This window comes from Podarcis bocagei (assembly GCF_964188305.1).
Source record: "Podarcis bocagei genome assembly, chromosome: 16".
Classification (NCBI taxonomy): domain Eukaryota; kingdom Metazoa; phylum Chordata; class Lepidosauria; order Squamata; family Lacertidae; genus Podarcis; species Podarcis bocagei.
In genome coordinates, this window is record NC_138142.1 from 29,789,901 (window position 1) to 29,801,060 (window position 11,160).

At 49.7% G+C, this 11,160-nt stretch overlaps 1 protein-coding gene across 1 annotated transcript; it reads right to left on the minus strand.

Annotated features, from left to right (window-relative positions):
- Positions 1 to 391: 391 nt before the first annotated feature.
- FIBP (FGF1 intracellular binding protein) lies at positions 392 to 8,893 on the minus strand. The gene is made up of 11 exons (XM_081174228.1): positions 8,737 to 8,893; positions 7,367 to 7,534; positions 6,228 to 6,426; positions 5,150 to 5,276; positions 4,743 to 4,843; positions 4,238 to 4,371; positions 3,408 to 3,516; positions 3,002 to 3,065; positions 2,651 to 2,737; positions 2,151 to 2,248; positions 392 to 736 (listed from the first exon to the last, which is right to left on the minus strand). The coding sequence occupies exons 2-11, from the start codon at positions 7,449 to 7,451 to the stop codon at positions 667 to 669; spliced, it is 1,074 nt and encodes a 357-aa protein (XP_081030354.1). The 5' UTR covers positions 7,452 to 7,534; positions 8,737 to 8,893; the 3' UTR covers positions 392 to 666.
- Positions 8,894 to 11,160: the final 2,267 nt, after the last annotated feature.

The window sequence follows — 11,160 nt, forward strand, 5'->3', positions numbered from 1 at the left end:
AACACAGGCAGCCTTTGAAATCTGCACCTCTCCAAATTTTGCAATGTCCAGGCAAGTTATGTGTATAAAAGATGCACAGACTGAGGGAAAGCGTGCATGGGTTCATGAAAATAAAAACCAAAACCCCGCAACTGTATTATATTAGCAAAAAAATCACTTTGCAAAAATGTGGGCATTTGGCAGAATCGCATACAAACATTGGAGATGAGGAGAAAGTTACATCGTAATGCTAGCAAACAGTTTGCAACAAAATATTGCAAATGGTTGTGGAAACATGGAGAACGTAACTCAACATGGGGAAAACAAGAAAACAAGAGAAGGAAAAATAGATAGATTTGCCGTGGGGCCTATTCACAGTCAGGCCATCCAGAATCAGACAAATCAAGCAACATCCGTGAGGACTCCTCCTTTATTTCTCAATGCCAACAACAGTTTTAACCCTTAATTGCTGAAGATGTAGAGAGAAAAGAGTGACACTTGGTGGTCGGGCCGTGTGTGGACACACAACTGTGTGTGTCTTTGCAGGACAGTCGCAGCCAGCAAGCGAACAGCAAACGTCTCCCCTGAAGAAGGGCTCCGGGTTCTCTTTTGCCTGGAACTTGTTGCACCTAAAGGTGATTTCCTCCCCTCCCCCCCCCCGAAAAAATAAAGAACTAAGTGCAGAGCTCAGTCGTGGTACATCTTCAGAAGGCAAGCTTTCAGCGTCCCCATGTATCTTTCCCAGAGAGCTTGATGCCTGCAGGAGAAGGGGAGGGGGAAAGTGGTTAACCAGATGGCAGGACAACATGACCTGATGGCCGCCATCTTGGATGGCTTTAAGAGGGGATTTGGCAAATTCATGGAACGGAAGGCTGCTAATCTGTGGCTACCAGCCACAATGGCTATGTTCTCCCCTCCACTGTTGGAGGCTGTTAAGTTTCTACCGGTTGCTGGGGAGAGTCGCCGTGGCACACAGGTCCTGCTTTCAAGCATCCCATTGGCATCTAATGTCCAGAATGAGAACAAGGATGCTGGATTAGATGGGCAAGGGGCCTGATCCATCAGGGCTTGTCTTATGAGAGGAGGACAACAGCTCTCTCCCACTCTTGCCTCCCAATAACTGGTCCAGCGCCGAGGGCCTTCTGGCGGTTCCCTCATTGCGAGAAGCAAAGCTACAGGGAACCAGGCAGAGGGCCTTCTCGGTAGTGGCGCCCGCCCTGTGGAACGCCCTTCCAGCAGATGTCAAAGCGATAAACAACTACCTGACATTCAGAAGACATCTTAAGGCAGCCCTGTTCAGGGAAGTTTTTAACGTGTGATATTTTACTGTATTTTTGGTTTTTATGGAAGCCGCCCAGAGTGGCTGGGGAGGCCCAGCCAGATGGGCGGGGTATAAATAAATTATTATTATTATTATTATTATTATTATTATTATTATTATTATTATTATTATTATTATTCAGTGATACTGGCACAGTGATCCTGCAGTTAGCGCATCACCTTGCCCTCCAGCAACTTGTCTGAGCTTTTATTGTTTATTTATTTCATAAAATTTATCACTGTTTGGCTGTAAAAAAAAAAATACCAGAAAAAATTAAACACCCTCAAAGCGGTTTACAAAAGTTGAAGCAGTAAAATGCAAGGGGGGAAATTCACAACACTACTTTTAAAACATACAATAGTTAAAATACTAATATGGATTAAAATTACCTCAATCTCCTAAGCATCTTTCTGAACAGCTTTTTAAAGCTGTCCAAGCTGGTGGTTATCTTGTGTTAGCAGATCCCAGAGTTTTACTCAAAAGGTGTGGGTCTTTTGCAAAAGTTAGCCCTACTTATAGAGTAGACCGGTTGAAATTAATGGACATGGCTAGCTTAATTCGTGTCAGTGGACCTGCTTTAAATACAATTTATTTGGAAGCGATCCTGTGTGAGAAAGGGAGAAAATGTTTTTACTGGAAGACTGAGAGTGGGATCTTTCCCCCTAAAAAAATAAAAATACGGAGGGGGGCTGTTTTGCAGGAAGAAAGGCAAGTATAAAGGCAAAGAAAAGGACAATTATATAAGGCTTTACTAGTGCAAGTAAACAATTCATTGGCAAAGGTGGGGAGGGAGGGAACAGAGGAGAATCCAGGTGTTGGGAGCTGGTTGGGCGCTGGCGTTCCTACCAACCTGAAGGCATCCAGCGTGTGAGCACAAGCCGTGTACTGTGTCAGAAAGAGACGCACGTCGTTTGGGCTCCATTTGTCCGACCGAAAAGGCTCAACAAACTGCAATGGGAGATGACAAGTGTCAAGGCAAGAGTGCGGCAGCACATCTCACAGGACCTCAGGCCTGAGGAACAAATGAGGGCCTGCAAGTCTCTCTGCATGACCCTCAGGACCCTCCCCGCATCCCCTCCCCAGCCATGCCCCCTGTCCCTGGTCCACACACCTCTGTTTTTTTATCCCTATATGATTTTTTCCTAATTGTTGGCTCCTTGGGACAGGGACCTGCCTTCTTATACTCTGAAAAGTGGCAGGCGTGCTTAGGCTCTAAACACATTTAATCATCATTTAATTCATTGGTGATTTTTTATTTTTTATTTTGACATCCCAGCCTCCAACCACAGTGATTCAGGCACAATCCACTGGCGGGAGGCGGTGCTCAGATGGGGAGGGGAGACTGCTTACCTTCTCCACCAGATCCACAAAAAAGTCACGGACATCTTTGCTGTGGGTGAGCTTCGAGGCAATGTTGATCAGGGCTCGGGAGAGGTTCTGCAAGGGTTAATGGAAGGGTCACAAGAGAGCCTTCTTATGCTGCTGCCAAGCCACCCCACCCCAGTTTGTGTCTGCTGGGATTGAGATTTTCCAAAGGACAACAGCCCCCTCTGATGGCCAGGAGTGAAGTAGCAGGCCAAGTGCACCAACAAATATCAAGCGCAAAGTTCGTATCAGCCACTTGGAGGGAGGGAGGAGCTGCTGGAAAGAGGGTCCCGAAACTAAAGAATGTATCCCAGTGAGGGTCCCTCCATGCCATACCTTGAAATTAGCTTCCACCTCGTTGTACACAGAAATCTTTCCCCGCAAGGATGTGCACACCAAACTGGATGGGGAGGGAATAAGGAGAAGAGGTCAGAGAAGGCCTTAAGTGTCTTATTTTACAGTGGCTTATGATTAGGGCTCTAGAAGCAGGGTGGGGGTTCCTGGGGCCCTCCAGAAGCTACTGCACTCCCATTGTCCCTGGCCATTGGCCATGCTGGTGGTGGCTGATGGGAGTTGTAGTCTAACATCTAGGAGGAGACGTAGGCTCCCTACAACCCGGGCTCTAGCCCTGAAACCTCAAAGGGCAAATGGCAAAGTGCCAAATTCCCCTTTGCTGCAACCACGTCCTGGTTGTTTTGCAAACAGCCCCCACCCCAGTCGGCTAAGGCTGCATCCGTGGTACCTCTTGTGCAGATCTAACAAGTCTTTGTCAGCAATCAGAATCTTTAGCTCCTTCAGGCCCTGCAGGAATTCCTTGTCCAGGTCGACATCCATATCATCCACGTTTGTATCTGCCAAGGCAAGACAGAGGGCATTTGGAGAGAGAGGCTGGACACAAATGGGCAAATGCCCAGGTCTCCCAGAGAGGAGACATTTTGCTCTTTCTACAGCCCTTCTGCTGCTGAGCTAAGTCACGGTTTGGCTTAGCATGGCGGTGGAGAATCGATGACCCAAAGGCCGAACTTAGTCTGCTGGGCCTCTCCAGCTGGATTGTGAGACTGTTTCCCTCAAGCCATGCCCAGGAGCCCCACACCTGATGTCATAGGCGATGTCACAGAATTGTAGCATTGGAAGTGACCCCAAGGATCATCTCGTCCAACCCCCTAAAACGCTGGAATCTTTTTGCCCAGTGTGGGACTCAGACCCACGACCCCAGACAGCGGTGCAGCTGGATGAAGCAGGATTGAGCTGCCTGCATGTCAGATGACGAAGGAGGAGTTAGGAGCAATCTCCCTCCTGACCCCCGCGAGTCAACTTTGACAGGTGGGTGGTCCCACTGACCTTGCAAAGTAGACCTGCCGAGCATGTGTGTGTGGTGGGGCTGGGAGCAGGGAGATGAAGATCAAAAAGGATTCCCCATCCTACTTGGCATGCCTGGACCCACAATTTGGCTCCCTCCAGACAAACCACAAATCTTTTCCAAGACGGATATAAGGAAAGGTGGCGTAACTTCCCAGTTTCCGCTTCACAAACGCGAGGACGAGAATCTTGCTACGTGGGTCCAAAACTCACCCACCGCCCCCAAAGTCCAGTTCTGAATCATCTGCTCAGCACAGTACGCAAAGTCTTCAAATGTCAGGTACTGCAGCTTCTTTTTGCCTGTCTCAAATCGGCTGTTGGCGAAGAAAACGATGGCTGCATAGTCCCTGTGGGGCGGACGGACAGATGGAGGGGAGGTTTAATGCTACTAAGAAACCCACTCCACTAAATCTCAGCCATTGCCTCCCTGTCACCCCATAAACCTTTTCTGTGGAACATCCTAGACAAGTCAAGGGCCTCACACAACCATGTTGTGGGGCTCCTTTGAGTGTCCTCTGCTGCTGTAAGGAGTTGGGCTGGCCCCATAGAAGATTGTTATGTCTGATGTTTTGTACAGCTGATTTTAGACACATTTCTTAGGTTGCCTGAACATAAACTGATTTGCTACTTGCCCTGAGATCGGAAGATAATATATTTAAATATACTGAAATGAACAAACAAAAATCCCAGGGCACAGTGCCCTCCCGCTGCCCCTTACCCGGCTAACCGGTCCGAGAGCAGGAAATGCTGCTGAATGTTTTCCACCAGAGACCCGCGGAGCTCTTCCACGGCCTTAAAGACCCGCTTGAAATTGTCAAACTGAAACAGAGCAGAAACAGACAGGCCTCATCGACACCACAGGCTTAAATAGGTTCAGCAGCCTCACCAAGGGAAACGCAGGACTAGCAACCTCTGATAAATCTTTTGAGAAAGCGGGTGGTTGGAATTGTAGTCCAGAACAACCGGAGGGTGCCAGGTTGGGGGAAAGGTGCCCTGTGCGACATTCCTACACTTCTGACACCCAGGAAGTGCCCTTTTATTTCCACCCTGCCCAGGCATCCTGGGAAAAGAGTCAGAGGTGTTCCATGGGGTTCCCCTGCCACCCACAAAGGGACGAGAGATTACCTGCCGCCGACAACTCTTGAGGGTCACCCCGGTTTTGACGCTGATGTCGTCCAGGTCTTTCTTGGTGCCTTTGGAGAGCTTTTTGCCCAGCACCTCCCGTACAAAGGCCTCGTCGAAGGCGTAATACCTGCCGCCAGAAGGGGCAGGCAAGGAAGAGGACAAGACAACAGAAGGTAAGCTTAGTACCTGTGGCCCTCCCGATACAGCCAGACTACAACTCCCATCATTCCCTGCTGCCCTATATTGTTTTATAGATGCCGTATGGATCTGTTAATACACCTTCTGCTGCAATTGAGATGCTTAGCTCATTTTTAGTTACTGTTTTGTCAATAGCGTTGATATTGCTTTATAGATAAACATCATATTGATCTATGACTTTTGCTGTACTTGTGACTCAGCTTATTATTAGTAACTGCTGTGTCAATAGCGTTTCATAGATTGTAATTGTTTTATTGGTGGTTTGTTAATTATTTTATATGGTTTGTACTGCACAGGTGATGTTGTATCATGTTATTGTTATTTATTGTTTGTAAGCCACTGTGGGATTCATTTGAAGTGGCACAGAAATTCATACACACACACACACACACACACACACACACACAGTCAAACCTCGGCTCCCAAACGCCTCCGTTTTGGAACGTTTCGGCTCCTGAATGCCACAAACCCGGAAGTAAGTGTTCTGGTTTTTTAATGTACTTTGAAAGCCAAACATCCGGCACGGCTTCTGCTTGAGTGCAGGAAGCTCCTGCAACCCATCAGAAGCTGCGCCTCGGTTGTCAAACATTTTGGAAGCCGGACGGGCTTCCAGAACGGATTACGTTCAGCAACCGAGGTTTGACTGTATTCTTTATTGAAAAATAGAAAAGAAGAAAAAAGTGGCATAGAAATTCAATCGATCAATCAACCAACCCATGCTGATGTATGAATACGCCTGCCTCACCCTCCAACCTTTGCCTTTCCCCCAAGGGATCCTCCACCAAGAATCCTGCCCCAATCCCCCCTCTGGCTCCCCCTTAACATCCCTGCCCCCTCGCCCACGCCACCCTTGGCTTCTTCGCCAGCTGCCCTGCCCCACCTCTCGATCAGCATGGTCTGGCGACAAGGGGGGATCTGGAAGAGCAGCTGGTTCAGCAGCTTGGGAGGCGAGTGCAGGAGGCGCTCCAGCATGTAGAAAGTGCGGTAGTGGTCCATGGTGTCGCTCTGGAGCACGTCAACCGTGGCCCCCGTCTGCTCCAGGATCCCGCTGCGGATGCGGCGCGTCACCGCGTCGTTCACTGCGGGGGCAGGAGGCAAGTGTCCGTATCCGGAAACATGTGATGGGTGAAATCCACAGAAGGGGGTGGGGAAGCCTGTCAGGCCCCTCTGGGTGCAGTGGGGTTGCAACTTACAGCAGCAGGACCAGGGGTCAGGGAGCTGTAGCCCCAAATCACTTGGAGAGCCGCCATTCCAGAAATACAGCTTATAACCCCATTCATGACTCTCTGCTCCCACTTTCCTTCAGGACAATAGGAAACTGCCTTATGTCAGGGCACAGCAATGAGTCTATCTAGCTCCATATTGTCTGCACTGGCTCTCCAGGGTTTATGTTTTGTTTTGTTTTGTTCCGTTGAACGGGCCTTTTCTGCAGTGGCTCCCCGTTTGTGGAATGCTCTCCCCAGAGAGGTTCAGCTACTGCCTTCATTATATTATGGAAGACAATTTTACTCGGCTACGAGTGATCGCCAAAGAAGAAGACATCGTTAGGCGCCAGGTAAAAAATGTCAGCCAGCTGAACCCAATAACCCCCCTCCCAACACATTTTTAAAAGGCACTGGGTGTTAATCAGCCAAAGGCCTGGGTAAAGAGGATCATTTTTTGCCTGGTACCTAAAGGCGCATAATGAAGGCACCAGGAGAACCTCCCTAGGGAGAGCATTTCACAAGCGAGGGGCCGTCATAGAAAAGGCCCCGTTCTCGTGTTGCCACCCTCCAGACCTCTCATGGAGAAGGCACATGAAGAAAGGCCTCAGAAGGTGATCTCAGGGTCCAGGTAAGTTCATACGGAGAGAGGCGGCCCTGGAGGTATTGTGACTACCACTGGCGTGCGGCTCCCAGAAGTCTGCCTAGAAGGGAATGTGGCCCTCAGACTGGAAAAGGTTATCCACCTCTGTGACTTCAACCATTACACCCTACCTGTGAATGAATGAGAGAACAAAAAACTGGGATCCAGCCTTACCTGTGTAGCCATCCAGCCAGAGTTGGTAGACCTCCTCATCAATCAGGGTGGTGTTGCCCACAAAGATGTCCAGGTTGCTCGTCATGGCCCAGGTAATCAAGTTCTCTTGGAGAACTTTGGGATCTGGCACTAGTTCCCCAACCGGGTCTCAGGAGATCAGGCAGGCAGCTGTCGGGACAATAATGAACATCAGGAAAGCTTGGCTACTGGATCAGGCCAAAGGGCCACATAGTCCCAACCCCCTGTTCTCATAGTGGCCAAACAGATGCCTCTGGGGAGCCCAGGACACAAGAACACCAATAAATAGCCTTTCCCACAATCCCCACAACTGGTGCTCATGCTCAGGGGCATAGATCACGTCCACATCTTAAGAGTCATGGCTTCCCCCAAAGAATCCTGGGAACTGTGGTTTGTTAAGGATGCTGAGAGTTGTTAGGAGACCCCCTCGGAGAGCTGCAGTTCCCAGCACCTCTAATAAACTACAGTTCCCAGGATTCTTTTGGGGAAAGCCATGACTGTTAAAGAATGAATGCGACAATACTGCCTCTGGCAGCAGTGCTCCCAGTTCATGAGTAATACTCATCTAAGGGTCATGGTTTACACCCAACATATTTGACAGCACTCCATCTTCACCCAAGGGTGCCTCCCAGACCCAGAATCCTACCGTCATGGCCATCACTTCCTTGGTTACTGCTGGTTTATTGTTTCCCCCCACCCTGACAATTTAATGTATTGTAATTTGCCCTGTGCATTTTAAATCAAAGAGTGGTACAGAAAGAGTGGTAACAACACATAACAGGAAGAGATGTAAATACACTCAGAGAGAGAGAGAAAGAGTATTCAATGTTTATTGTACTTTATATTCTGTAGGATAAAAAAAATTAATAATAAAAAAGGAAGAAAGGACAGCACTTTGCAGCAGGGGTAGAGTGAGGAACACGGACTCAGCCTGCCCGTCCCCAGAAGCACACTGCCCTTGGGAAAAGATCCAAATGGCTTTGCCCAAGAAAGGTGGCACTCTGTACATGCTCGTAGGCACCCAGTCAGGAGCACCAGACATTTTGGGGGAGGAATGGCAAAGTCCAGCACCTTCGCATTCCCCCCTTCCCCTGGCACTTTGCCCGTGCTCAGAGGCACCCAGCCTGTGGCACCAGAATTTATGTGGGGGAAACGAGAAAACACTCAGAACCTTCATATTTCCCGCTTCTCTTGGCACTCTGCACGTGTTCAGAGTCACCCAGCCTGCAGCACTAAATCCTATGGGGTGGCGGAGAGAGCAAACCCCATAGCCCCCACCCACCCCATTTCCCCTCCCCTCCCTTTTGCATAGTAAACCCAGCAGCTCCGACTCCTCCGGCCACTCGGCAAACCTGGGTCGGCTCTCGCCCTCCAAGAGAACCCGGGCGCCGAGCCCCTCTCCTCGCGCCGGCCATTCGCCCCCTTCCAGCAACTGGTACCGGCCCCCTTTCAGCTGCCCCTGAGTTGGATAGAGCCTTTGCACATGACCCCGCCGGAGCGATCCTCTTCCGGGTCACGTATATGCCGGAGTCTCTCTCTGCGCACGCGCCCTCGCTGCCATCTTTGTGACTGGCGCGGTATTGGGAACTGGCATCAAAGCGTTAAAGCGCGCTGGGATGCAGCGATGGGCTGAGGACCAGGAGCCTCGTTACGCCTGCATTGGTGCTTTGCTTTTATACCTTCTCCGGGGCTGGAAGCATCATTTATTCGCTTGTAACACATTTTTTTCCAGTGCGCAGCACTGTGTCTTATTTGCGTGCTTTATTTGCGAACGCGGAGGGAAGAACGCAAGCATTGCGGAGGTGGGGTTAGACTGGATGGCCCTTGGGGTCCCTTTATTCCAACTCTCCAATTCCATGATTCTAAGACCCTGGCTGCTGGGGCCCGTCTAGTCCAGCATCGCTTTCTCACAGAAGCCAACCAGATGCCTCTTTTAGGATGCCCACAAGCGGGACCTGAGTGCTACAGCAACGCTCCCAACTTGCGATTCCCTGCGACTGGATTCAGAGGCACTTCACTGGCTCCGACACTGGAAGGAGAACCTGGCCATCGTGCTCAGTAACCGTTGATAGCCTTATCCTCTACAAATGTCTCTAATTCTCTGGCACCCAGCGGCATACCTAGGGGCTGTCTAAGTTGCCCTCCACCAAGGGTGCAGGCCCGGGGGGAGGGGCGCGCAAAAACCATGCCTCTCCAATCGGGCTTGGAGCGGTTAGTACAGTGGTATCTCGGGTTACATACGCTTCAGGTAACAGACTCCGCTAACCCAGAAATAGTACCTTGGGTTAAGAACTTTGCTTCAGGATGAGAATAGAAATCGTGCTCCGGCGGCAGCGGGAAGCCCATCAGCTAAAGTGGTGCTTCAGGTTAAGAATAGTTTCAGGTTAAGAACGGACCTCTGGAACGAATTAAGTACTTAACCCGAGATACCACTGTACAGGGGTAGGCAACCTAAGGTCATATGCAGCCCATTCGCCTTCTCAATCCGACCCGCGTACGGTCCGGGAATCAGCGTGTTTTTACATGAGTAGAATGTGTCCTTTTATTTAAAATGCATCTCTGGGTTATTTGTGGGGCATAGGAATTCGTTCATATTTTTTTTCAAAATATAATCCGGCCCCACCACATGGTCTGAGGGAGGGTGAATTGGCCCATGGCTGAAAAGAGTTCCTGACCCCTGGTTAGTATAACCTCCAACATTTCCCTGATGAATTATTATTATTATTATTATTATTATTATTATTATTATTATTATTATTATTATATCCCACCCATCTGACTGAGCTGCCCCAGCCATTCTGGGTGGCTTCCAACATATATGAAAACAAAATAAAACATTGCACATTTAAAAACTTTCCTACACAGGGCTGCCTTCAGATGTGTTCTTGTATACTGTAGTTACTTATCTCCTGGGCTTGGGGGTTGCATAACTCCATACCCTCCAACATTTCTCCAAAGAAAATAGGGACATCCTAAGGAAAAGCAGGACATTCCAGGATCAAATCGGAAACTGGGTCGGCTTCTGTAAATCCGAGACTGTTCCTGGAAAATAGGAGGGTCTGGGCTAGGAGCCCACCTGGCCATCTGTGCACGCCCCAGGCCGCTGCTCTGGGTGGGCCAGGCAAGGCACACGGACTCCTCTGGGTGCCTCAGCAAAGGAATCCGGTGGCTGGTATATGGCACTATTAGAAGTGTGAACAGAGCACCCAGCGGAGCTCAGAGGGAAGAAAGATGGAGAGAGTGGTCGTGAGTGGCAGGAAGAAAAAGAAAGCAATGGAGGAAGGAAGCAGAAGACAAAGCAGTGAGCAGAGGGCAAGCAGGCAGATGGACCATCGAGGAGGAGGAGGAGAGGCAGAGCACAGCAGACCCCAGTGGCTGCGAAGGAAGTCACTGGCGCAGTGCGAAAGATGCTGAAAAGCACACTTTTGGAGTTTCTGGCCTATGGTCTCTCCCAGCTTCAGTGGCACAGATATATCTCCTTATGGAGGATGCAAGGCATAGGGGCCACCAATGCAGCTCCTTGGCAAGGCCACAAGGGAGCCCAGGTATGCCTCTGCTGGGGCCTTTGCAAATGATGCAACAAATTAGTTAGCCTCCGAAGCATTAGGACTGGAGAGAGAAACCCAAATGCAGCCAACGCCCTCCTCCTGTTCCCGCTCCCCAAGCACCTAAAATAATTAGGTGCCATGAACCATTAAGCTTGAGATGTTAGATTCTCTCTAATGTCTTCTGACACTGTGTAATACCTGCTGCTAAGCATGCCGTTAGGCTTTGAA

Coding starts and splice junctions, on each gene's coding strand:
- FIBP (XM_081174228.1), bottom strand. CDS start 7,451: ATGACGAGCAACCTGGACATCTTTGTGGGCAACACCACCCTGATTGAT. Junction 4,844..5,149: donor TCAAGAGTTGTCGGCGGCAG/GTAATCTCTCGT, acceptor GCTCTGTTTCAG/TTTGACAATTTCAAGCGGGT. Junction 2,738..3,001: donor AGGTGGAAGCTAATTTCAAG/GTATGGCATGGA, acceptor TAACCCTTGCAG/AACCTCTCCCGAGCCCTGAT.